Source organism: Montipora capricornis, chromosome 2 (assembly GCF_036669925.1).
Source record: "Montipora capricornis isolate CH-2021 chromosome 2, ASM3666992v2, whole genome shotgun sequence".
Lineage (NCBI taxonomy): Eukaryota > Metazoa > Cnidaria > Anthozoa > Scleractinia > Acroporidae > Montipora > Montipora capricornis.
In genome coordinates, this window is record NC_090884.1 from 12,174,949 (window position 1) to 12,202,448 (window position 27,500).

Below are 27,500 nucleotides of genomic sequence, written 5' to 3' on the forward strand. Positions count from 1 at the left end.
TCAACAAGATGTATCCGATGAATGACGTCATTCCACCTTGTTTAATATTTACCTACAGCTTAGCAAAGTTCAGTAGAATGCTTCATCTTCCTCGGAATATTGGATAAGTTCCTTACTGACTTGAAGCTTTGCCAAGAGTTGGCTCATTGTAGGCAAAGGATCTGCTTTGATTTTGTCCAACAGTCTTTCAGCAGCATCCTGGCTGACAGCCCGCCACTTGTCAATCAAAGCTTGGAGCTGAGAAAGGTCATTCTGTGTGCCACAAAATGAGCAAAGAAAATTAATTATAGTATCTCGTTTCTCACTCACTCTTTCAAGTAGCACCTGTAATAACCTTCTCAAGTATAAAAGGCAGAAAGAAGTTTCTCTTCATACACAGCACTACTTTACATCTCAGTCATCTTGCTGACGGTAGCGCACAATCTGTTATAGGCAGTAGCAGCTCTCCTAATTTGATAGATTACATACCGGTATATCTCTAGGGACAGCTTACCATTACCCTTCATTGTACTTCCAAGATAAGGCAAGAGGTAGGCATTGATGAATGATTAGAACTAAACGTTAGGTAGAAGAAGTTTAAGGTGTCCTACGCTATTGACCAAGACTGCATAATGATTCACTTAATGTGACAGTAGAGTACCTTATTTCTATACATCTGCACCAGCCTCAGCTTTCTCAACGAGTCTTCCTTTTGCTGGATTGTTTTGAGTAGACGTTGTCTCCTTGACAGCAGTTCAACAGATCCCTCAGTTTGATTACACTGCTCAGTATGATTCTCAGGGGTCATTGATAAAGATGGTGTTTCATGTTTGCTTCTTTTGGGTGTGCTGAAAATTTCCTGTAATGTTGGAAGGAAACAATACTACAATGTCTACGATAATTACTAATGATAATAATAATAATAGTCCTCATAATGATGCTCTTTATATTATTATTATTATTATTATTATTATTATTATTACTATTACTTTCTACTTACACTAATACACTAAAACAATACTCAACTCACATTACATACAAGACAATACGTACATTACACACTCTACAAGACGCTGCAAACCATCCGATATTCTACTTACAAAACAGAAGATTTCTTAACATTGAAGTAAAGTTACTTAACTGATACCGCATGCATTAAGTCACAAAAGGTGTTGTTACTCTAAATGTCAAGGGGCTATTTTGAGACGCGACCATTTCGCACGAAAGGCCTTAACTGAAGCACAAGTGCTCTACTAATGGGGACTGCATACAATTAAATGAAATGATAGCATATCTTTTTGTGGTAGTGCACTGATACCACATCTACCATGGCACTTTAATGATATACTATTAGAGCTACATATTACGCAAAGTTAAATTGAATCTCCTGGAAGACAAAACGCAGCTCAGTTGACAATAATACAGCACTGTGTTACTGCACTACCACACATACGCAATGTGTACCTATGCTTTAGCGTGGATCATGGAAGTGTGAGTGGAGGAGGAAGAGGTTTAAGACACCAAGGAAGACAAAAAGGGGGGCCTATCGCCAGCCCAGCCCCTCCCTCTGGGCGGTCCCTGATTACACCTTTCACCTTTCACCATGATTTTCAAGACCTGGTTGAGGCTCTAAAACATATTAGGACTGTATGCAAAAACAAATAACTTTCCCCCTTCCCCCCTTTTCATTCTTCCCACAATGATGTCTGCCCACCTTTTAGTTCTTACCACAATGCCTGTCCCCCCCCCCCCCCCCCATTTCCCTTTTTATTGTCACCACTGTGACAGCCCCTAGGACTGGGCAGATATTAAGTCAAATGAAACCTGACCAGATATAAAGGCTTATACCCAGACTCAAACTCCAATAATTACTGTAGTTTCAACCATTCTTCTCCGTCTGACCTGATTTTCTTTACTTCTTCTATGCTCAGGCTGGAGTCATCTCTCAGTTGATCGAGATGGCTGATCCGCCCCTCATGTTGTTTCCTTGTTTTGGCTCCCAAAGGAGTAAGTCACTAATCACCTTATCTTTGCCTTCCGTAAAAATGTCCAGTGAAACACAGACTTGTGTTGTGGTGTTTCAGACACTCTTTCCAGTTCTCAATAAGAGCTTATCAAAGTTACCTACCATGGCACCTATAGAGCCTACTCCATAGGGAAGTCAGGGCGGCTTAGCGGTTATCAACCATGCCTTCCACCTGTGCGAGCCGGGTTCAACCTCTGGCCCTGAGGACATAATTATGTGGGCTGAGTTTCATTCAATCCCAATCTTACTCTGAGGGTTTTTCCCTGGGTACTCTGGTTTTCCTCCCTCATCAAAATCGGCTCCCAGTCAATTACATCCAGCTGCGTGCAGATACAGATACCTCTGTTATCCTTCCCTTTCATTGAAGTGAATGAATAAAGTTGGTATTATCATTACCACACACATGACCAGCCACTGAGTTTTTTAACCAAAACAAAATAAAAATTTTACAAATACTATAAATTGGCTTAAACCCAGAAATGTAGTTCAAGATGCGTAGTACCCTTTATTATAGCTTAGTTTATCCTTATCTCGTATATTTTGTTTCAGTGTGGGCATCAACTTATCCTACCAACTTGAATCGTATTGTTATAACTTCAGCAAATAGTTACCGGTATTCGTTTTATCTCCAAAAAGCCATTTGATGCTCACACTGATCCTGCATTTTAAGAGCTTCAAATACTTAAGTTTTCCAATATTTACTTGTTTCAAATCAGAAAGTTTATGTACCGTACTTTTATAAAATAGGCTTTCTTCCTGACGTATTCAAGGAGATGTTTTCAATAACTAAATAAATCATATTCAATCATATAATACTAGAAATTGAGGGTTTTCATCGGACGTCACGGCCGGCATGTTGGTGAACAGAACAATGCTGTAAAATGTATTTTGGGAATTTGACTCTATTATCATGCAAAACCTTGTGGAACCATTTTCTATTGTTTTGTACACCAACATTGCCGTCTCATCACGTCTGCCTCCTCTTCAAAGCGAGTCTAAGTGCGAATTTTTTGTTAACATGAAAATTAGTTTTCATTCAGATGTAAGAACTAAGTACCATCACATAAACTTTGCACATAGACTAGCGCTATGAAGAGAAGGCAGACATGAACACGGAAATGGCCTTTTCCAATACTTTCTACTAATTTCCTTTCCGAACGAATGTTAGAAGTTCTGCTTTAAATAAAAAGGGGCCAAGACATTTCAATTCCGTAAACCAAAGTATACATTGTACAATGTGCTGCCACTATCTCTACTTTTAAATCTTTGACATTTCTCCTTAGCTGATTCTCCACAATCATATAGACATCTATTTAGTCATTTATTTTTGCTGCCTTTTGAATGTTTAGCATGTCTTGTTCTGCTTGCTTTTTTATCTTAGCTTGTAATTCAATCTAAAGCTAATTTCGCCACTCTTGCATTTCATTTATAGTCGTAAGTTCGGGAGGGAGCTCATAGTAATAAGCCCCCTATGGATTATTTTGAACTTCCTTGCCAGGAAAAAAAATCTTCTCTTTTGTTTTGTGTAATAAATGTGTTACTTTGAATCGTTTAACTTTTTACATACATGTACATGTATATACGAATTATGTATATGCCGCTTTATGCAAAACATGTTCCTTAAACTCAAAGGTGTGGTTGTATTTTTAAAAATATTATTACTTAGTAAAACTTGTGCTATCCAGACCATTTGGAAAAGTCCTATTTAGTATTATCAATAATAATGATTGTAACTATTACAAAATACAAGAAAATGATGGTGATAAAATTTTTATAGCTTAACACGCTCACCTTTTGTTAATTTTTTTAATAGCTCTGGAAAAAGATAACTGATTCAAGTACAACTAGTGCCCGCTTGATGACACATATGACTGTCCAATTACATGTACAAGGTGTCCAATTACAAACTGTCCTATTATTGCAGAAATCAGGGCTATTGATAACCATTCAGATTCAAGAACTTTGTAATTGTTACGATTAAATGGATATTTCATAAAATCTAAACCTGAGCTTGATTTTGATTTTCCTTTGTTTCAAACCATGAAAATGAATATACACCAAATTGAACTCAGTCTGGTTTGAAAAATTTTACACCAAGAAAATGTTGCTGGAGAGAATACAGTAGGCCACACACCACACCACTGGAAATTCTGTGTCCTATACTCTTTCCAGATAGCATGTTGGTCTTATAACATCTCACACACAGGACCTATCCAAGAATACAATGCACTTGACATTCTACACATACATGTACTAGTTTGCATCTAGAAAATTACAAAAGCAGAACTTTCTCCTCACTCCTCAGTTAATTTACTTCGCACATGGAAGTCCAAAGCTTAGCCAAGCCAACCTGTAAGAGGTATTTGTGTAGTTTCTTTCACTAGCTTTTCAAAGGCCCCTCAAAGGAAGTGGTCTGAAAGTACATTGCTTTGACCCTTCCATTTCATTTCAGTTAATCACAAAACCCCTTTTTAAATCCCACCTGAGAGTCTCCTCGATTGCAGCGCTTCAACATAGGAGAAACAAATGGAGCGGACGGCCTTCTCAGTCCACATGATCTGCTGCTACTAGATGTTGCACTCTGTAGAAAAGAAAGTTGTTGATGGGGGAGCAATAGACTACTGCTGTGGTTTGTGGTCATTCTTAAAAGATAAAATCCAGAGGAATTAAAAAAAGTGTTCAAGAGGTCTGTAAAAATTACTCGAGCAGCTACAGTCCCACTCGGCTATTGCCTCATGGGACTCTTACGCTACTCTCGTGCTCAGCAACCTCCCACGTGCATCCATAATTCGATATATGCATGCTATTAAAGCATCTACTAATTCTTAAGTTTGTTACACAGATGCTTGTTTTATATATTTTCAAAATGGCAAGAAAGTAATCACCTACCACTAAAACAAGCACGTTGTGTATCATGAAACTTAATATGAAAGTTATAAAAAAACAAATCATGATAATTGCGTCTAATTGCGTCACGAAAATGTTAACCCATTGACCCGTGAGAGTGACACTTAATAGATTATACTGTCTAACCCCAGATGATTTCACTCATCAATGGGGGGGGGGGGGGGGTCCTAGGGGGTTCCTAGGGCGTTTGAGGTGTGAGCAGGTTAAGTAATGGCGAAAACTAAAATTAGGGCATAAAGGTATCTTACAAGGAACTTGAAGGGGATTAGCTTGCTTTTTATTGGCTTATCATCTTATATCCCATTCACACTAACAAGACATGTTTAGTTAACCTGGGTGTTACCAACTGGGGATAAAACTCACTCACAGAAAAATGTAGGACTGGCTTCTACATGAGATTCAGGTGAGTCAAAGCACACTTTGATCTGTGCTAAATTTGTAGTCAACAAAAATCGGCATTCATGATTTAAAAAGGAAAACACTTTGAAACCGTGTTTAATTAACTAAACACCTTCAAAACATGTTTAAGGTTTGGTGTGAACGGGGCATTACTTACCCTGACAACACCTATATCCTCACATGTGAATGATAAAAAAATATCTTCACTGCGCGAGGTGAAGATATGATGTTTCAGACAAAAGAAATTCCTAATATTTCATCATTGTCAATATACATTTTTTAACCACACAAGTTGTACCTTTGGAGTTCCACAAGCAGTAGTTCTTGTGCTGGGTGTTCTTGGTTGCAGCTGCTGTGATCCTGTGGTAACAATTAAACAGATCTCATAATAAGAATCCTTCAAGCATGTAATAATTATTTTGAAACCAACTATTAATTTAAACTGGAGACCAAAGTCAACAACTCCTCCTCAAAAATTAAATTAGTCCAACCCAATGTGACTTAGCATGTTCTAAGTATAAGCACCCATTTAAAAGTGCTAATAAAAAGTATTTGAGTTGAAGCATCCATGTTTAACTTAGCATTTAGCGATAATGATACAAACTCCTACATGTATATCTGGTAAAGAATAAATAGGTTGAAAATTCCTTTTAGCAGCATCTACATGTAATGGCTTTTGTCACTAAGTCAAGTTGTGAAATTGCTAGCGGTTTTTTGTTTTGCAAAAAATTTAAAAAATTACTGGACTGCTGGTCAGTTAGTAATTTTAAAGGTCTTACACATGGCTAGCACCCACATTAATTCAGCTTTCCTTGCTTCTCTGCCTCAACATATCTTGATCAAATACAGCGACTACATCAATTTTGATCCAGTTGCATACACTTCTCTTACTTTCAGCTTGTAGTTTGTGACAATGTTCTAGTTACCGTATATCAATCTAGAGACAGCAGTTATTATTGTTTTGAATCACTGTTGTCCATCAGAAAAAAGAAAGCTGTATCACATTCAGTCACATGCTCTAAAGGGCTGTATATTGCAAAAGAAATATAAACTTGATTACCATAAACTCTTCACAGGGGCTAACCTGAGTTCTCTACATAATCACAGAGTACCGGATGCAGCAAATGCATTTGATTCAAGTAGAAAAAGTTTCTGCCCCTCAAAATGTCACTTGTTTATTTAATTAATCCAGCAGAGCTGAGGGTACACAATAAGTTAAGAAATTCAATCAATGAAGTAGCAGCATATTGGTTATAGGGAAGATATCTGTTTACAAATTCAAAATTTTTATGTGCCAACCACGAGAACCGAACACTCTTTGTTGCGACAGCCAATGAGGCTCTGGTTGGTACATTAATGACAATAGCTGACTTCAACGATATCTTCCCTATAGCAACAAGGCATTTAAGTTTAGATACTTGGGGCCTCTGTTATGAATTAGAAATTCATACTTTTTTCCAAGCCATGTTGAGTTGAGGCAATTCTTTTACCGAAAGATATCAGTGACATCAAATCCCACACACTAGTTAACAGCCAACGAAATCTCACAGTAACATCACATTGAAACAGAAATTACTAAGAGACTTTTTACCGGAATCTTGCTGATAAATGCCCCCACAACACATCCCTTTCAAATTTGTCTATCGTAGACCCCAGACCTTCTATCAACGCAGGTTAATGTAGTCAGAAACCACGAAACCTAATTTTAGCATTAGCTTTCGGAAAACCTTACTTCGCTCCTCCCTAGCTAGATAACTCGGTGTCTGACATTTGCAGACTGCAGACAAATAGCTAACCGTTTTAAAATGGGTTCTTAGACTTAAATACTCTTTATCAACGCTATTTGAAATGCGTGTTTAGACTTAAATACTGTTTATCAGCGCTATTTGTCTGCAGTCTGCAGTCTGCTGTCTGCAAATGTCAGACACCGTAGATTACTTTGGAACTGAGGTGCAAGAAAATCACACAATCGCTTTACCGTCAGTTGTTTTCGAAATGCCCGCCACATCTTCCGCCATCTTTTGTTTGCTCGCAGGAAAAAGGCTTCGCTCTTTCCTATATTACTTTGGAAACGCTGCAACAAAATCACATAATCGCTTTACCGTCAATATTTTTTGAAATCCCCGCCACATCTTCCGCCATCTTTTGTCTGCTCACATGAAAAAGGCCCATGACGACACAGTCGGGATAATGTACGTCATGTAAAGTGATAAGTTAAGACCCAGTCTATGCCGACGATTTTCCAAGAAACATTATGTGCTTGCTTCTCGGAAAGTTTGCCTTTGGAAAGTCATAAAGATGTTGTCTGACAGAGAGAAGGAAGGATGCAGAACTATTCTGAACAAACTTTCTGAGCAGGATTTATTAACGCTCACGGACACTGTAACAAACCGCGTTGTTTCTCCGGAAAACAAAGGAGGTAAGCTGAATGACATGAACATAACCCGTACTTCAAATACACATTTCTTTCCTTCATTTAATACCCAAACTACGCTGCAAAACTGATCTTACCTTTTTTTGTGAACTCAGGCTTTTCTTGAATGCGGTCCTAATGTAAGTAAGCCCCGGAATAATAGTGGAGGTAATCGAGCTTCCATCGTTCTAACAACGGAAAAACCTCACACCATACAGAAAAGAGCCGTTGCCGAAAGTAGAATTAAGTTCTACAGTACTTTTAGTGCAACTTGTCTTGCAACACTATTTTGGCCGTTGCAGGGTACATGTATGTTACTGTGAAATGATTTGTGCAAATTGTCCTGCCACAATGTCGCCAAAACGTTGCAAGACAAGTTGCATGTAACATTTCACAGTGTAACAGCGCCTGTACGAGTCCCCACAGATGTTTATGTGCAATAAGAGAAAGACTTGAAGTGATGCTCGCACTTGTCAAGACAATTTAAGCAGTTGTCTCATATAATTTATACGCCTGGAAAATTCAGGTGGCTCCAACATGACTTGAACTTTTGACCCCTGCGAGACCGGTGCAATGCTCTACCTTCATCAGGTAGTTTCACGGGAACTCATGTACCCAATGAATTGACCTCTCTCGCATGGCTTCATAGCTAAGGTGGGAGAACATTGTACTGGCATCGCAAGGGTTGTGGGTTCAAGTCCTGTTTGTCCAGCCGCCTGAATGTTTCAGGTGTCCATTATTGTTTAAATTGTCCTGATATGTGTGAGGATCACTTCAATCTTAGTTTGGGTATTGTTTGTTCTCAAGGGGGACTGTCAAAAAATGTTAAAAAATAGAAGACCCCCTCCCCCCAATTCATTAGCCTTGACCCTTTGACACCCAAACTGGCCTAAACCGGCCAGACTTACTATTTTACTCTGTCCAATGACAGACGATTTTGCTTGTCAGTGGGGAATCCCCAGAAGTCAATGCGTTAAGTGCACAATAGTACAATAATTGTAAGTTCCTGTCCAGTATACAGGATATAAAACTGTTGTATTGGTGGTCCGTCAATACTTTTCTGAGTAAATCTAGGCATGCATTTTAGCAGCTTCAAATATACTGCCTTCCGTATTTTCATGCTAGTATGTTAAAGCAAAAGTTTTAAGGGATGCTACTAATGAAGTTGGTGATTCAGAATGAATCCAGTAGCCAAAGGTGCTCTGACCTGAAGATTGTAATGAATTTTGTATGGATATTAATATCATATTAACATCTTTGCATATACACTGTAAAGAGAACCTTCACAGCATTGTATGTATATGCACACTGGGAGTCCTGTAACCATGGCACCATAATGTATTGACTTCACTGAAATGATTATTAATTTGTCATTGTTCATTGTCCCCTTTTTTGTGCAGAGGCTGTGGAAGCTGTTTTATCATACAGTCATACAGCTTCACAGTTGCTGAGAAGGAAAAAAGTTAAAAGAGATCACATATATCAATATTTAGCCGAAAATGGTATCATTGAGCCTGTTTCATCAGACAAACCCAGCCTAATAAGAAGAGCATTGCTATTTTGGGGAAGTGAACAAGAGGTAGAATTTGTTTTTTTTCTTTTTGTGCATTTCTCAGTGTTAACAAAAGTTAAATGGCACAAAACATCTGTGTTGACTCAGATGTGATGTGTTGTTAAACTTGGCCAGTTCCTGTTTTTCAAAAGCCATTTACACAGCAAATAAAGCTTCAATTTTGCGCATTAAAATGTCTGAACCATGTTATTTTATCCTTCATTGGGTTTTAAACAAAATCCGGGTGTCTTGTCCCATGGTACATGTTAACCTTTGATGTACCAAATGGCAGTTCTGTTGACGAAAGAAATGAAGGTAAAGGAGACATGCATGCATGACCATCACGTGGGATGTTACACAACTCATGCAATGATACTCGACAGAAAATCAAGTGGTTGCTCGCAGTACTTGGTTTTTCTCCCGGGAAGCTGTAGTAGGAGAAAGCAAGTACTTGCAGGGTAGCAGACCTGTGCATGAACAATCTTTCTTTCCGATTTTCACCCAAGCTACTTTTATCCAAGAATTGTTATCTTGCAGGGTCCGAAATTGCGCCTTCCTGCAACTAAGAATTTAGTACTGGTGACCAGAATTTCACAACTGGTTGCCAGTGGGTGACCTACCATTAAGTTCAGAGCCGTTTGCCAACAGGTGTCTGACTTTTTATCCTGCCAATGTTTTTGAAATAAAAATGAAGGAAGTTTTTTCATTAACTCCCTCCATAATGTCACAAGCCGCCACATTTTTTAGCGGTTTCTCATAAAATATGTATTGCGGACGCAAAAACAGCGACTCAGAAAAGAGATTCAAGGGGCTGGTGCGAGGGATGTAGCACGGTAACAACATGGCAGCTTGTGTGTGACAGAATGGATTTCTTTATTACATTCAAGGTCGGATACATTTTCTCTCCAAAATGTCCGCTTTCGAAAGCAAGAAATAATACTTGACACATACACAAGAGTGTGCGGTCGTTGCTTTCTGGTATCCATAAAGGAGTTCAAAACTTGCATTCTCAAGCGAAAACTTTTGGCGACTGAAAATGTTTATCTAGTCGCCAGTTTGCGCCCATATAAAAAAGTTAATTTCGGACCCTGTCTTGGAGAATTCCTGACCTTCTGACCTCTACACTGTCTCTGCCATTCCTTTCAGTTTCTTACCAATATCTAGAAAACCACCCATCTGCAGGTTCTGATGTTCCTGCTGTTGTTCGTTGTTACGAAATAATGAATGCTTTTTTCCCCTGACTATAGCAAGAGAAAAATAAGTTGTTATAAGGATTTGTTGAAATTGACAGTTGTTGTTTTTCTCGCACCCATTGTTTCTTTTTAAGGGTTCAGATGAGGAGAATGATGATCCTGGGGAAAATCTAAGAGAAAGTCCGTCAACATCATCAAATCCAACTTTGCCAGTTTCAAGCAGTTTGAAAAACTCAACCTTTGATGGAAAAGTCGATGGACAAGAGTTGGCCACAAATTTTGTACCCTGGTTTTACAATATTTTGAACTCTTTTAATACCTCTTCTGATGAAGCTACACAACAATGGGGCCCTCAGCACTTTTGGGATGATGCTAAGAGCTCAATTCTGATGGTTTCAGGAGGACAGGTCAATGATGAATGTCAAGGTTCAGTAGCAGTCAGTGACAAGTTGCGAGAATTGGTTTGCAAAGAAAAACTTCTTTTCAATGCAAATGTTGGAGGAGCTAAGGGCCAAATTGATGCTTATGGACTGGTAAGAATATCAGTTGGAGGCACAGTTCATAGATTTTCAAATTGTCTCGGGATTTTTGAGCAATCCTTTGGACTCATTCGCGACCCAGAAATGCAAAATAATTGGAAGATCAAATTCACTGATTTAAAATTAAAGGCACAGCAACAACCTGAATTGGAAGGTCAACATAGAAAGGCCATCATCACATAGTGGTAATATTTTTCTGTGGACTTCATTTTTTTACTATGAGTAGGACAAGTTACATGTATGTGAAATGAAAATAACTAATCAATGGGATTTCAATAATATTAGTGCAATTATTAATGAAGAATTTCTCATTTCAAATACCTGTGGTTAAATGCATACAAGACATGAAATATTTAAAATACTAGATGCCTTTTTTAACCGTGGGCTCTCTAAGAGACGCCCTGTTGATAAGGAAAATAGTTTGTCCATAGCCAGGGTGGTAGTAGTACTCTTAGGACTGAAAGAATGGAAAGAGATATTAACAACTACAGGATCCTGTCATGATGCGTTGGATAGGACATGGTACAGTGCACAGCCAATGGGATTAGTTGGCTATAACCAAACTCATCCCCAACGAGTTCAAATGGAATAACTGTTTTATTAAATTTCATTTAACTCTGAGGTCTTTCAGTGTTACAAAACGACCACAAAGTTGTTTCAATTTTACAACAAGTCTGCCGCAATCAGTTCCCCTATAAGGGTCATACAGGGTGATAACCAAGATTGAGTTAGCCAATCAGAATGCTAGAAAAGGTGGGGGGGGGGTTCTTCTTAATCACATTTCAAGGAAAATAAAATGGTTGTTTCACAATTCACAAACAATAAGACGACCATTCGAGTCTCACAAAACAAATTTTCTTACGTTTGTTAACAGCACAGCCGTCTGCCATAAAGAAACTTATGATAACGGTTACATTGGGAAGAGTCTCGTGACCTTCTGAGACAATTTCCAAGCTACATAGTTTTTGTCGTGTTGATTGACCAGGAAAGCTGTCAAGGCTAGTCAGTGAATGCTCACTTTTCAGTGAATCCTGCAATCCAGATGTAGTTGTCGTACCTTGCTCTATTTACAGTCTATTGTTATAATTTCTCGGGCTTGGCTCCTGCTCGTAAAATAAACAAAATAGGCATGCAATGCGTACGTGTGGTGGTTCGATAACATGACGCAGTGCTTTATTCCATAACTCTCAACTGAGCTGCGTTTTGTTTTCTACGAGATTGAAGTTGTCTTTGCGTAGTATGTAGCTCTAATAGTACACGATATTGTTTTGGTATCGTATATCATTATTGTGCCCCCTGAGAAGAAATGTTGTTACTAGTAAAATACTAGACGCAGAAAGATTGAAGAAAATAAAAGGGAATCAAGAAACATTGGTTTCGAGGCTGACGTAGAAACAACATAAATTTTGTGCCGCGAATATAAAAAGTTACCATCAGCGAAAGCCATTTTGGAAGATTTTTGCTCCGTTCAGTTTGTCTATTGTACTTTTGGCTGCAAAAGTGAATCGCAAAATCGAAAAGTGATATCGATTTCGGCGGCCGCCTGCGATCAAGTTATCTTGCGTGTTACCAACAACTCACGAAACAAAGGAGAGATCTGTGATAAAATGACGGCAAGACACCGGGTTTTTGTCAGTTTGGGTTTTTTTTCTTTTGAAGTTCGACAAGAAATTTGCGAATTCAACGTAAAGATCACAATCGTCCAACTTTTGATGTTGACCATTGTTTCTGCAAAGTCAAAAATTCACTCTCCAAGACGGGCAGATACAAACCACAGATCTCAGGTCACAGGTCTCTGTTTTACCAATACAGAAACAAACCTAAACATTCATTACAACTAACCTTAGGCCTAAAAACTCTTGTTTAGGTCTAATTAGGCCTACGTTTAGCTTTAATGAATGTTTAGGTTTCTTTCTGTATTGGTAAAACAGAGACCTGTGACCTGAGACCTATGTTTTGTTCCTGCCGCTCCTAGATGACGTTATTTATCACCAGGTAATTTCATCGTTTTGGAAATAGAAGGTACTATATTATTCATGAGCGTCACAAATTCTTGCCGATTTTTGGGGCTCATTTGTTGAAACTCAAGCACGCTTCCAACAGACCTGACTTATGCACGCGCTGCGGGGCTTATGCCGCTACAGACTTTCACCCACTCACTCACTCACTCACTCACCGTCTCTTACAACCCTATGACGTAGTGTGAAGTGCACTACCACGAAAACATGAAGCAAAATCACAGTTCACGGTAAATTAAACACCCGATTCTCATTTCCCGGATAAGTATTCTCAAAAATCACGGCTCACGGTAATAGACCATATTTATGATGCATATTCGTATTCTCAGTATTGGACTGGAACTCGCTTTCAATAGAGGCTGATGCGGGGAATTCGCAAATTCCCCAGCATTAGCGTCCATAGCAAGCTAGTTCCAGTGTAATACTGAGAATAAGAATATGGTCTATTGACAAAATCACGTTTTACGAGGAAAAAAAGGCAATTCTCGGCTCACGAAGATACCCTTTACAACCACCTAGAAAGTCAAACGTAAAGTCTGGGAGTGTTCGGGAGTGAGCGCTGGCTCATTTCCCGAAACAGCGGCTGGCAATCGAGCCTAAATCTGGGATTTAAACACGAAGACACACAATAAAAGGGGTCGCTTCAATCCTCTGGTTTAGTTCGAAATCATTCAAGCTCCACTCATAAGCCAAGATGGCGATCAACAAACAGCAACAGAGACAGAAGCCTTAAAAGATATTACCAATTTGAGAAAAGTGACTGGTGATGGTTAAAAAGGAACAACAGGGAACGATTTGTCACTTATTACACATTGCCGTTAAGTGCTTTTTTATTGAACAAAATTATCACAGAGCTCTGTATGCATCTGCGGTTCATTGAGAAATGATCCGCATGTGCCTAAGCTACCACGCCTTTTATAGCGTGTCTTTGTGTTTAACCCTTTAAGTCCCGATGGGGCGCCCATTGAGGAGTGAAATCGTCTGGGATTAGACAGAGTAAAAATCTATAAGTGGCCATTGGGAGATAAAGGGTCAAAATTTAATGATGGTGGCTGCTTACCATTTACAAGTCGAAACTGGTGGATTTTGAGAAATTCCGTTGGGAATTGGGAAGAATTTTCGGGTGTACTTGATAATTGGTAAATAGACACTGTTACCCATTGCAAGACCAGGTATTTCTTAAATCGAAGTAAAAGTGCCTTTTGAAAGCCACCCATCTCACTGATACAGGGCTCAACCTAACAGGTGCTCAAGGACTGGGTCAAAGCTTAAAAAGCAAAATCACTCGCTTCTACCACCGACAAGTTTATCGGTTGAGACTAGAATTAAATTGATGCAAAACGACACATTCACATTAATGCAGAGACAGGGTTTTCGACAGTTTTTGTAAAGTAGCGGACATATTTCTGAAAGCACCGAACTTGGCATTTTTGGTGCCGCAATGCGCCTTGTGAGCGCCGAAGGCGCAAGTTACCTAGTGGGGTTAGGGGGGTTTGGAGGCAGCTCTCTCCCACCCCCCCCCCCCCCCCACCCACCAGGAAATTTTTAAACACTCGGTCAAGAAGGTGTTGTTGTGGAACTCGCCCCAGCCCTTCGCGGAAAATGATCATTTTGACGCCGAAACTTCCCCTCTGTCATCCATTTAACATCGTGTTGCGAAGAAACGAGCACGGTGACCACCCTTTTTTAATGGTTTTATTTGCTCTTAATAGGTTTACGGAAAACATATTTACAGGAGAAAAAAAGTTGGGTAGTAGAACAAGGGCGTAGCTAGGGAGGGGGGTCCTGGGGTGCCCGTGACCCCCCCTCTGTAAGCCGTTTTTTACTCAAACAACCTACAATATTCAGGTTGCGAAAACGCGAGTACCCTCTGTTTGACACAGTGTGACCCTCCCTTTGAAAAATCCTGGCCACGCCCATGTAGAAGTTGTAGTATTTACATATAAATGACGTGAAACTGCATGAGTGCAAGGTGATGCCCGTAGCGGTCCAATTTGCTTACACTTCTTTGCAAGATATAACAGTTTGAAATTTAACAAATTGATGTCAGTTTTTCATGCGTCTGTCCTGTTATTGATCATGAATTTCGTCCATTTGTTTAAAGTAGCTGTATCGCCTCGTGGATCCGCAGACTACTTTGACAATGTTACGACGAAATTCATTGTCAATAACAGGACAGACGCATGAAAAACTGACATCAATTTGTTTTTTACAATAACAAAAAGGCAGAGGGATCAAAATTAAGTCAAAACACCTTGAAAACGCGAGACAAAAATGCGAGAAACTTCAATTTTCTTCAAGCTGACGCCACCAATATCGCGTCAATTTCGCATAAATTCACTTTTGGTCAAAGTGGGACTTGAGCTTGCAAATATGGCGCCCAAGATAACCTTGTGGACACGTCACCTCCTTAGAATGCGTTGAGTCTTCTTTACTCCTAAAATTGTCTTAAGAGCGCTCCGGAACCCAAGTTTGAACCCTGCCTCGTTTTGCCAAATTAATAAGCCCTCCTTTTCTATTAATCCTACCACGCCTTGCCAAACCCTTTTAATTAATATGTCACCCCTCGTAAAGTGCGCCAACCATAATAGAGGATTTGCGATATGCGATCACCTTAAGAGATATCAGTAGAGTTTAATCAGAGTGAGCTATCCTAAAACTTTTTGCGGTCTCACAAGCAATTGTGACTTAATTCCAATGTAATGCCTCTTCATATTCTATGTTCTTAGCCACAATCCGCAAACTACCCGCTTTAGTCTACTGATGGAGGGACTTTCGTGTGACCTTGAAGAAAAAGTTTTCGCAATTTCATACCTGCCAACGGTCCCGGTTTTCCCGAGAGTCTCTAAGTTTTTCATCAAATCTCCCGGTATCCCGGTTAGAGCACCAAATCTCCCGGAAAATACCTACCGTGGCCTTTTTCAACACTTTTTCATAAATTTCGTTATCTTCGAGATGTCAAAAAGGAAAATAAAACAAGAAGTGGATTCTAGTGCTCTCATTTAAGCTGTTCTGGTTCGGAAAACGTAAATTGATTTAGGCTATATTTAACAAGTACCGTAATTGGTAATCAGCCAATCAAATTGCACAATACGTGGTAGAAAGTGGGCGCAAAGTGGGCGCGGTTATGGGAACAATAGCAATTGCTGTTCTAACCGAGAAACGTCGGGAACATTTGGAAGGGCTTCGGGTGATTTTCGGAGAGTATTCAGATATTTTCGAAAATGACATTCTTACAATGCAAAGATTGTTAGATGTCTCCAGATTTTTGTACTCTAGGGGTTGGCAGGTATGCAATTTGTTTCGAGGAGCATGTTTGGCAAGATTAAAACAGAGCTTCTCCTTATTCCCGCCAAGGAAACTCCAAATATGGGCAATAAACAGTTCGATTGCCAAATCTTATTACTGCATTTCAAATGATGTCAAAGGCAAAGTTTCCAGAAAGTGGCGTGGAGAGATGTTTGCATCCGCGTTCGCTACGCCAATGAAAATTCGCGCTCGCTTGTTTTTGTTCGATAAGCCAATTAAATATTTTGCATTTGTTTTCACGTTTATGTTTATTTTTCAAGGTCATATGAAAGTCGCTCTATTTAGTGTCACATTTTCAACAAACGACAGGCGATTGCTTGATTTTAGTTCATTTCTAGCCTTCAGGTGAAGCTACAGATATCGAGCAAGTTCTTAAAGGAGAGATACAAGTTAGAATAAGAGAATCAATAGGCATTGTTATAGACCGTATTCATAAATGGCGGTCAAGAAATTATTCTTTTGTCTTTGTGCTAATCATCCTAACTAGCCTCACTTTGGAACAAATTTTTCTTGAATTTTGCTCGTGTTTACGAGGCTAGTTAGGATGATTAGCATAAAGACAAGAATAATTACTTAGCCGCCATTTATGAATAGGGTCTATATACCTAGACTTTCACTCAACAAAACGAGCACTGCGATTGGTTGATTCTCGGTCAAGTGCCCCTGATCAAATTCAAATGTATCCCGATCGGGATACAATTCCGCAGTTGTTGCCCGCTCCGGATGTTTTGCTGCGATTGTTGAAGGGAAAGGCTAAATATATAACAAAGCACTTAATGTATGGTCCCTCAGGAAACTAGTTAGTTTTGTTTTCCCTCGAGTGCTGATTTCGTCTTGGGAAACATCAGGACTCTCGGGAAAACAAAACTATTTCCCTTGGGACCATACCTTAAGTGTATATTGTGGTATTTTTGAAAGTGGAAAGCACAAACGACAGGCGATTGTTCGAAAGCCGATTAACGCTAACCGCAGATTAAAAATTTACCAAGGAGTTTATTTCTCTACTCCCAAGTGTTTTACAGCGCTGATATTTGGCAAAATTTTACATTAGAGGAAGTCAATATTGAAAACCAAAAATAACCAAAAGAAACTTGCACCGAAAAGTTGAAAAAATTAAGCCAAAGTTTACGCTAATCCTGGATTAAGTTAATCGGCTTTCGAACAACCGGGCCCAGAGACGTATAATCCGTCCAGATGAATTTTGCGTTTCTCATGTTTCCCGTCTTGTGTAAAGAAAAAACGAACTATAGAAGTAGCATGATCCGTCTGGGACGCACTTGAGCAAACACTTTTTCTGCTTTAAATTCGTCTGGTACAAAGACGGTGGCTGACACTTGACACGACTGCAGACTAACCCCAAATCACGGTTATTGAAAGCTTGGGTGCTTAGACTTATCAGCGCTATTTGTGGGCAGTTTGCATTTGTCGCACACCTGTATAAAGACGGGCACAAGACGCATTATATTATTAATATAATGCGTCTGGAAGAACTATCTAGTTTGGTACGTCTTCAAAGACGCACTAAACTGGATTGTTCTCTCAGACACGTTATGCGTCCTGTATCCATCTTTATACTTGACAAATTTAACAGACGCTGAAAAAAAATGCCCAAGTTCGTCTCAGACGAATTATGCGTCTCTACTATAAAAACGGCCGTGAAACAGATTTATAGAGTTAATCTTTCCAATATTAGACATTCCCTCGGAATTGTTGAAACAGATGTGAGCCACCTAAGTTAATGAACATAAGTAAGTTTTGATGTACGGAAATTGGAACACTTGAATACTCAACATCTACATCTACATCTACATATTCCAGCACTCGGCAAAGTCCCTTTTTGACTTGTAACTGTTTCTGCTTAGTTTCCTCATAAACCAGAAGCCTTTTTAGAGACATCATCGCCAAGCCGGCCACTTCTGTTGGAGGGAACAGGACAGCCACAACACCGGGAGGTCATCCCCTACTCTTCTCGAATAGTGTGTGGGTTCTCTAACGTCCCACAGGGAACTTATGAACATAAAACATGTTTGTATGACTGGGCCTACGGTTTATAGTCCTTATCCGAGACTTGGAAGATGAAATTACAAAGGCAGCACTTTTGCCTCAGTTAGGTTCGAACCCGTGACCTCGCGATACCGGTGCGACGCTCTAACCAACTGAGCTATGAAGCCACTGACGTTGGGAGCTGGTCATTTGTGGCCGGGTTCCAATGTTCCCGTGAGGAATGAATCAACGATGAAATGATATATGAAATGGATCATATATGAACTGCGGATATGAAATCAAGTGAAGCTATGGTCCCCGCAGTTATGAACGCAACAGCTTCACTTGATTCAGTTCATATCCGCAGTTCATATATAATCCATTTCATATATCATTTCATCGTTGTGGCTTCATAGCTCAGTTGGTTAGAGCGTCGCACCGGTAGCGCGAGGTCACGGGTTCAAACCCCGTTGAAGTCCTTAATTTTTCAGGCTTCTTTACGCAATTGCGAAAATTGCGTTCATAACTGCGAGGACAATAGCTTCACTTGATGGTGAATAATATTGGAATATCTGGTAAGGAGGAAAATCCACTATCGTGACATAAACATTTTAACAATGAACTAAAGAAAGTAATGATCCTCGCACTTATCTAGGTAATCATCTCTAATAGACACCTGGAAAATTCAGGTCTGAACTCATGAACTCCGTAATGCCCTACTAACTGAGGTATGAAGCCACACAATAGGCCATTTCCTAGTTCATGTCTGCCTCCTCTTCAAAGCGAGTCTAAGTGGGACATTTAGATTTCATTCATCGCACTTAGACTCGCTTTGAAGATGAGGCAGACATGAACTCTGAAATGGCGTATTGGCAGGTCAATTTGTTGGGTTCATGTGTTCTCGTGAAAGGATGTTAATTAGCCTCCACTGACAAATAGTTTTCTTCCTCTGTCCTTTATTGTTCGAAATGTTTACTTACAATTATCAAATTTAATGATCTTTTTTTTCCTTTCTTTTTGTACACTGCACTGGCTTTATGAAGTAAGGGAACATGAGGCCTTTAATTTACCGGCTGGTTTAAAATGTCATATTCCACAGGTCACTCGTTACAGGTCATTGTTTACCTACACTAAAGCAACCCAAAACCTTCAGTTTGTGTAACCTTAGGCCCAAACATCGTTTGGAGGTTTAACTTTTAGTAAAGGTTTTGTAACGAGAGACCTGTGAAAAGTGACCTGTACTTTAAACCTGTCCTTAATTTACCATAAATAATGACTTGTCAATTATGAAACAATTTCAACTAGGTAACTTTAAAATACTAAAATGTAAATAAAAGTAAATGGAATATTTATATACCTACATTGTGCATGCAAAATTATAAAAAAATGAAATACCTACATTGTACATATCTTTAGCGAGCATTAAGCTTCTACTTTTCAATATACAATCATCTGAATGTACACTTAAAATTTTTCTACAGCAACATTTTTCTATAAATCTTAGGCCTCTTGCTAAAATAATCTAACAAGTTGACAAGTTACCGTGAAACTACTTGTTCTACTTCACATGGCCAACAAATAATATCCAGCAGATTCAAAGAGAACAAATCAGTGAATTGATGGTACAGAAAGTCAATGCGAACAGACTGCTGTCTTGGGAGAGAAAGAGCGTGTCATCGGACGCCTGCTTTGTTCATGTTGATAAATGTCATGACCATGGTTCTTTTGGTGTCAATGTCACTTATGTCCACCAATGCAGCTGTTTGTCTTAAATTGAGAACCAGAGGTGAAAGGGGCATTTTGTGACAACAATGCCTGTAACCCTGGACACAAGTGACGTTGAAGTTGGGGAGAAATGCAAGGGGGCACTCACCCTGCCAGCAGAGCCTTTCTTAACTCGAACAAAAACTCGGGTCTGCAGTGACTTACAGTGCGACACGCCCAACAAACTTTCACATTTGACAACTATGTGTATGTCAGCTCAACAACCCATGCAACGGTGTTCAATTTTCAACCGTACAAACTTTGCAAGGGGGCACGACTGTCAATCAAATTTGCACACCCTTATTGGCAGGTAATTTGTAAATAAATTTGTTAGGTAGCCATGGTGAGGCGCATCGCACTGTAAAAGACTCAACACGATTTCTGCAGAGCATCTCTTCCTTGTCCTCTAGTGAGTTTTAGAGAGGCTATGCCCGCAGGGTGGGGATACTTTAAAAGTGTGACAAAAAAAAAAAAAAAAAAATCAACGTGCATTTCTGGACATACAGAACACTATGTACATTTCCTTTCAGAGTAAAGTTAGAGGGACAATTCTATGACATTTTGTAAAGGAACTCTGTGCAATTAATTATTATTCAGGAGATACCACTTAAAGGCACATTTAGATTCTCAGCTCACACCCCTTTGAAGCATAGGAAAAGAAAGAATGTCCACGAAGAGAACATTTTGGTGGTTACTTAATGATAATTCAGACATAAAGGATATTAGATGGCTGTAATATTCTATTTATTATATAAACACCAATGAAATACTAAATCATTTAACAAAAGGCATTGAAAGGCATGATTTTTATCTGTAACCATAGCAACAGTGATCTTTTCGCGTGTGAATATATGTTTTCGTGCAAAAGATCACTTTTCATTGCTGTTCATATAATAAAAAGCAATATGTCATTTATTATCATGTGAGTGCAATTTTGGTTTTATACTACTATGGAAATACCAGTTAGCATAATACACAGGACATAAAACAGTGAACAAACTGGAGGGAGTCATTAGCAGAGACATATAATAAACACAGCAGGATCTCATTGTTTTCTTAAGACGGTGATTATTATTTACCAGTGTATGTAACAAAATTAGTTTAATTATCTAAGCCCTTTTCTTTGTACGCCTGAATATATTTTGCACAATGGTTCCAGCTCTGTGTCGAAGTTTTTTGTCCTTTTGGGTTGATTTCAATCCCATTCGTTCTTTCCTCCGTATTTGCCTGATTAACGAGTGGAAAACATCATCCACAAATTGCCTTAAAGCAGCGGACGTTTCAAAAAATGGACAGTCAAACTCTTGGGCTAAAGCTTGTCCTTCTTCAGTTGTAACCTCTCTTTTGCTTTCCAAATCAGTTTTGTTTGCAACAAGAACCATCGGTATATCCTCTGATCTCCTTACACGTTCAATTTGATGTTTGGCTAGCGACACTTCTTTAAAACTTTGCCTGTCAGTGATGGAATACATTATGACAAATCCTTCCCCACTGCGCATGTACTGTTCTCTCATTGCTGTGAACTCTTGCTGAAAAGTTAGAAATCCAAATGTCAGTTGTTGAATTTACAGTCATTACTACGTAAGCAGGAAAACAAAACAGATACATGATTGATAGCAACATCCCAATGAAAAGATATTCAACACACAGATGAGACTAATGGATAAAGATAATATATAGATTTACCCAAGCCTAAAAGCAGAGCAAAATTAATTATTCTTACAATAAGTTAACCTGACTTGAGCCTGCGATCCAATCAAAAACCAATACCCGGTCAGTGGTCAACTTTAAAAAAGGAAAGATACGTGGTGTATTTTGACATTAAGTGGTTATCTATTGGACAAAATTATCTAAACACAGTAAACCCTTCAGGGTTAGGATAAGGGTTAGCGTTAGGGTTAGTGTTAGGTTAGGGTAATTGTGTAATTACTGAACGTTTTATACCTTGTTTAAAAAAATTTGAAACTGTTACAATAGAAAAAGAGACACCAAGTATCTACCAAAAAAGGCTGACCTCAATGCACAGATGGGTTACCTTATTTTCTTATCCATGGTGCTCCATGCATGCACATCACCATAATTTACAATTTTAATTGAAGATAAATCTTGAGACAGTTCTTTCCCTTTGATTCACTTAAGTGCACTCTATTAAACCACTATCTTCAATGAACACAAGAAAGCTGTAATTTATGAAGTCATGCACTAGGTCTGACCCTGTTGGAAGTCTAGTCATCACACAAAAATAGTGTGTTTTTAATTTTAGGACAGTACTGCTCAATTCACATCACTTAACATCACATCAACACTGTTGTGAAGTTCACACATCGTCAAACCCAGGAAAGAAGGAAGGGGGGGGGGGGGTTAATATTGCTTTTACCTCAATGAGCTCAATGGGGTCAAACAAAAAACTGTCTACAGGACGTTGTTTCTCGTAATTACGTTACAAAAACCACTGATGCAACAGTATTGTCCACTTTAATAATAATAATAACAATAACAATAATAATAATAATAATAATAATAATAATAATATACATGGAGAAATTTATCCATATTGATTGGCCAAGATAAATGCAGTTTCCAGGTTACACACTGCAAAAAAGAGGTAGCAAACCAAGCACGCTGCTTGGTCAATGATCAAAGAAAGCCTGAATTGACCAATCAAATGCAAGCCCCGGGTGGCACACATTTTTTCATGATTGCATGATACACATGCATTTCTTCTTTTTTGTCATTGTGACAATTAAAGTTATTCCAGTAAAATTGAAAACTCCATTAACTGCTTACTTGTCCGGCTGTATCCAGAATATCTAACAGTCCTGACTCTCCATCTATTACGGCTTGACGCTGATAAGCATCCTCTATCAGAAAAAGACAATAACAATTACTTCTCAATCAAGCTTAGTGCTTTGGAGTTTTTGGATAATCACTGTCATGCTGAAAAAGACTATTAAGAAAATTATAATGAACTCAGTCACCTCAATAAGATTAAGCTTTTTGCATTACTACTGACCTATCCACTATTCCACTTTATCATTACTAACTGCTCTAAAAGCCCTGCAGTAAAAAGCCCAATAGTAAACGTGACTAAGCTGCCAAGGGCGAACTCAATGTTGCAACTGTAATTTGTAAGCCACACAAGTACGCATTGCGGACCTATTTTTTATACACTGCTGAAAGTGCTAATATGGAGGATTTGCCAGACCTGTTTGATTTTAGTTTTCCTCAGGTGAGGAAGTTGAGATGTTCATTGATGCATGTTCCTATACCTAAAGATGGCTCGATTTTCACTACGCCATGAACATTTCTGATCGCCTCAAGGGTAATTTTGATGGCATTTCAATTCAGATTTTTGATTTATGTACAGCTATAAGTTGGTGGTGTGATTATAAACAACTTGGTGACATGTCACTCTAAAAGTATGTTCTTTGTTCTTTGGGTCACTTAACAATTCTCAGTTGAAAAATTACCAATAACCTTTAATTGGCTTAAAGCTTAAAATTGCCAGTGAACAAACAAGAATTATGTCTGAATGTCATTCTTTTAACTTGGAAGCACACCAGTTCAGTAGTGACTTCCTGTGCAATAACTCCCTGTGAATAAACAAGGTTAAAAATCATATTCTTAATCTAAGTGCTCATTAACATAAGAGTGTTGCTAAATGAAACAGACATTTAACTGAATAATTCATGTATCAACATTCCTATAATATTTGGATAACAATCAAGAATGTTTTTGTTCCAAGATTCATTAAATGCCACGTACATTTTTAACATCATAAGTTCAATGTGTGATGAAAAGCTTAAATCATCATGTGTAGTCAGTCTGAAAATTTCTCCAGTTGATTTTGTCAGTTATATTATAAAATTCACTAAATAAATGACACTTGAATTAGAGTCAAAGAATGCTCAATAATCCAATTTTAGCTTGGACTTTGGTAAAAGTAGTAAACACTCTTCAGATGTATGCATAAATTACATATTTATAAATAGAATTAATGAAGAGTGACCATGTCAGTGCACAACTCCCATTTTCAATACCGAAAGGTCTTCTGGGGGGCTTTGAGGAAGAAGGAAACACTAACAATGTTATTAGACTTGGGAAAACAAAACCAAGACATCCCTTGAGAACAAGGAAATAAAAACAGTTTTAGAGATAAAAGAGAAAAAGTTTTCAGTCAAAGACAATCAAGTGTCAAGGAACCATTAACCACACCACAAGAGCTCTCAATACAAGAAAGCTCCAAAAGACATAATCACTAATTTAATTTTTTTTAACTCCATAATAAGCTACTCTTTGTGCATGTGCAATATTACAAAGGAATAGCCCACAATCAATGGATCAATACTCTGAAATTACTTGTAAGGGTTTACTGTCACATTTCATACATGTAGCTAAGTTAATTTTCCCATTCTGAAAAGAGAGTTTTACACCAAGGAATTATTTAGATATTTTGAAAGGTTTCACATCCAAGTATTTGATACGTCATGTATTTATAATAAACATGGGCTAGTCAGTTCTACTTTTAAATAAAACGCAGTGGACCAATACAGCTACATTATTGTCACAGGGTTGGAAAGCAATATTAATGGCCAGCCTTACAAATTCAACACCTCCCCTAAGATTTACTGTACAAGTATATATGTAAAGATAATTTTGTCTCACCTATAGTGGGATCATGGTAATCCAAGAAGCAATGGGACACAAACTGCATAGTCAGAGCTGCCAAATAAAATAGTTACACCTTTTTAAGTGAAACAAAATGCAACCAGTGAGACATTTCAGGTTAAACACAATAATTTTTGTCAACCAATTTTTGTCAAGTGTTGCCACTTCGAAGTTTGTCCCATATATCATATGTCTTCAAGCAGCAAACATGTTTGGGAAATTCATACATGAAGGTAACTCCAGCTTTACTTGGTAAAATTGTGCTGAACATTAGAGAAAAGCAAATAGCCTTCTGAATAAAAAGATTATAATTTTTCAACATTCAACAACAGGTATTGGGAGATATGGTCTGCTTGACAAACTATTCTTATATTATTCAGTGACATGGAAATTGACCAACTGTAATACAGCTAGTAGACCTAGTAATATAAGGCCCTCATTGCAACGTGAATTGTCTCAAAACAGCTGCAGTCTGGGCTGCAACACTAGATTAATGCAGGAAACCAGGAAGTCTTATCTCTGTTTTTCCATCTGCTTTCATTGTCTACAACTTCCTAGCATTAGTTAAAATTATTTTCACTGTCTTTCCCCGATCCATTTTTGATTTGATTTGAAACAAGTGCCAGACAGGAAAAAAGCAAGTAAACAAGATTGCATGAGCAAATCCTGTAAAAAACACGGTTTCTGTGGTGTCTCAATTCCGCCCGCGTCAACACGCGCGGAACATCGCGTCTCGCGGGATTGTTTTTGTCGATTTGAGATAACTGAATGTTCAAGACTAAGCATACGTTTGTCACCAAGTTAACCAAAACCGACAACATAGCAAATGGTTGACTAGTTATAAACTCAGAACTAGCTGTTTTATTGCCGAGCAGTGGTCATGCCTCGACTGAAATAAACACCAGGCCAGTATCGCAATCAGTAATAATTGTTGCTTCCCCTCTTGAACTGATCAAAATAAGATCCAACATACTGCAAAAATGAAGTTGCATTTCGCATCACCAATTTGACAGTCTGATGTTTACGACTGCATTATACTTCAATAACACACACTAGGAATGTTTTTGGAATGTCTCTTCGAAAATCGAGTGGAAACACGTGAATAGTCTGAACCAAATAGGGCGGAACAAGAAAACAGCGGATTAAAGCACAACATACATGTAAAACACGAATTTCACAACGTATAGACCGCTTAGTTCGTACAAGGCGACTTCTTCAATCAAGGTATTTGAAACACTGCAATTACCTTTGGCTTAACCAAACAGAAGGTTCAAAGTTGCTACTAGAAGCGAGCAATCGAGAGTCGTAGTACTTAGTTCCTTCAAGTGATGTTGTCTGTTTGCAACGGATTAAAACTTCATTATTGATCCCCTTTCAAGTGATAACAAAAGGGTTTTTGGTTGTACAGCAAATCAATCAGAAACTGATTTCGGCCAGCAATCATGAGTAATTTCCGAATGTTTGCACCCAAATTCCTTTGGTCATGCGAACTTCAAGTCACGCAGATTTGAGCATCATACCTGATTTTCCCACTCCGCCTTCTCCAAGCAGCACTATTTTGTACATGCGAAGTCCCCCCAGGAACGAAGCGGTCGTCGGATGCATTATTGAATCCCCAGTTTTGCCTTGTGTATTAACCGGTCACCACAGATCAATGTGGTTCACAAGTTTGCTGATCGTGTACTTCGCCCGCTTGAATTGTTTTCCGTAATATACTCAATGATTGGCCGCGACCTATTTTTGTCCGCGTTTGTGATTGGCTCATTTTTGTCAAAACATGATAAACAAATAAGAGGAAGAAGACAATTGAAGTATTTTTACGACCATTCAAGCTCTTTGCTTTATTTGGCAGTCAGTTTTATCGCTGAAAGTACCTTTAAGCTCATTTCATGGTTTCATATGACTTCCTTAGGATAAAAAAAATAACAGTTTTAATTCCACAAAACTTGGGTGAAATCCATGTTTGTAACATTGAAATTCCTTTGTTTGTGCAGGCCCATAGAAAATTTCGTTATGCATGGTTTAAATGCACTTATTTTCAATGAAAATTATTAGAAATTCGAAATGTGGAGTACAGGCTCGGAGTCCTGGTTGCTGACAAAGACGATAGGTCAAGATTTTGAACATAACAAATGCCTATTTCAAACGTCGTGCAACTGCAGACACTGCAGTCCCGAAGTCAAAATACTAAGCGTGGACACATGACGGGAAAACATGTTCTTTGAAGTTGAGTTTGGCAGCCGTTAAGCAAGCGATTGAAACTTTTGCGCGCGATAGTTCGAAAGTATTTGAAGCATACTTTATCAGATTAGGGTCAATTTCTTAGAAAAAGTCTTCGATGTCCAGTCTTCCCGCCATTCTCGGAAAACTTGCAGGAACATCTCTCAAACTTAGAGTGATTGAAGGCAAAAGTTGTCACGTGTGCAGCCAATTAGAGCATGTTTTCCCGTCACGCGTCCACGCGTAAATGAGCTCTTTCGATTTACATTTCGACCACTCTTCCATTAGTACTTTTCCGTTTCTTGAGCAAAATTTGAGCACTTTTCCGCATTTTGGGCAACATTTCAGCTCTTTCTTCGTATTTTGGGCTAGTAAAGAGCAACATTTTGTCCACAAGAACAGTTTTCAGCAAAACGGGGTCCTAATAATTGAACACAAAAATTGGCACGCCTGACTGATTCAGTCTCCAAAATACTAAAGTATTTTTTGTTTGAAAAACTTTGGTGTTTTCTGCGATCATTTCTAAACAA

General features: G+C 38.6%; 3 protein-coding genes across 4 annotated transcripts in view; 1 reads left to right on the forward strand and 2 right to left on the reverse strand.

Moving 5' to 3' along the window:
* The window catches only part of LOC138038866 (swi5-dependent recombination DNA repair protein 1 homolog), a 27,680-nt gene extending 20,209 nt beyond the window's left edge, over window positions 1–7,471 (reverse strand). Inside the window, exons 1-5 of one of the 2 annotated variants that reach the window (XM_068884939.1) lie at window positions 7,414–7,471; window positions 5,610–5,671; window positions 4,488–4,586; window positions 641–838; window positions 53–252 (exon numbers count right to left, since the gene is read on the reverse strand). In XM_068884939.1, the coding sequence (XP_068741040.1) occupies window positions 70–252; window positions 641–838; window positions 4,488–4,586; window positions 5,610–5,671; window positions 7,414–7,453 (582 nt within the window). In that variant the 5' untranslated portion in view covers window positions 7,454–7,471 and the 3' untranslated portion in view covers window positions 53–69. Of the gene's footprint in view, window positions 1–52; window positions 253–640; window positions 839–4,487; window positions 4,587–5,609; window positions 5,672–7,289 lie in introns of both variants that reach the window. The other variant, XM_068884938.1, reaches the window with a different exon arrangement.
* Window positions 7,472–7,533: 62 nt separating this feature from the next.
* On the forward strand, window positions 7,534–12,377 carry LOC138038845 (uncharacterized protein C3orf38-like). The gene is made up of 3 exons (XM_068884914.1): window positions 7,534–7,730; window positions 9,125–9,303; window positions 10,604–12,377. The coding sequence occupies exons 1-3, from the start codon at window positions 7,610–7,612 to the stop codon at window positions 11,189–11,191; spliced, it is 888 nt and encodes a 295-aa protein (XP_068741015.1). The 5' UTR covers window positions 7,534–7,609; the 3' UTR covers window positions 11,192–12,377.
* A 6,880-nt stretch (window positions 12,378–19,257) lies between these two features.
* On the reverse strand, window positions 19,258–26,451 carry LOC138038867 (GTP-binding protein Rit2-like). Its single transcript, XM_068884940.1, has 4 exons — window positions 26,271–26,451; window positions 24,748–24,804; window positions 22,870–22,943; window positions 19,258–21,611 (listed from the first exon to the last, which is right to left on the reverse strand). Exons 1-4 carry the CDS (start codon window positions 26,353–26,355, stop codon window positions 21,192–21,194), a joined length of 636 nt encoding a protein of 211 aa, XP_068741041.1. The 5' UTR covers window positions 26,356–26,451; the 3' UTR covers window positions 19,258–21,191.
* Window positions 26,452–27,500: the final 1,049 nt, after the last annotated feature.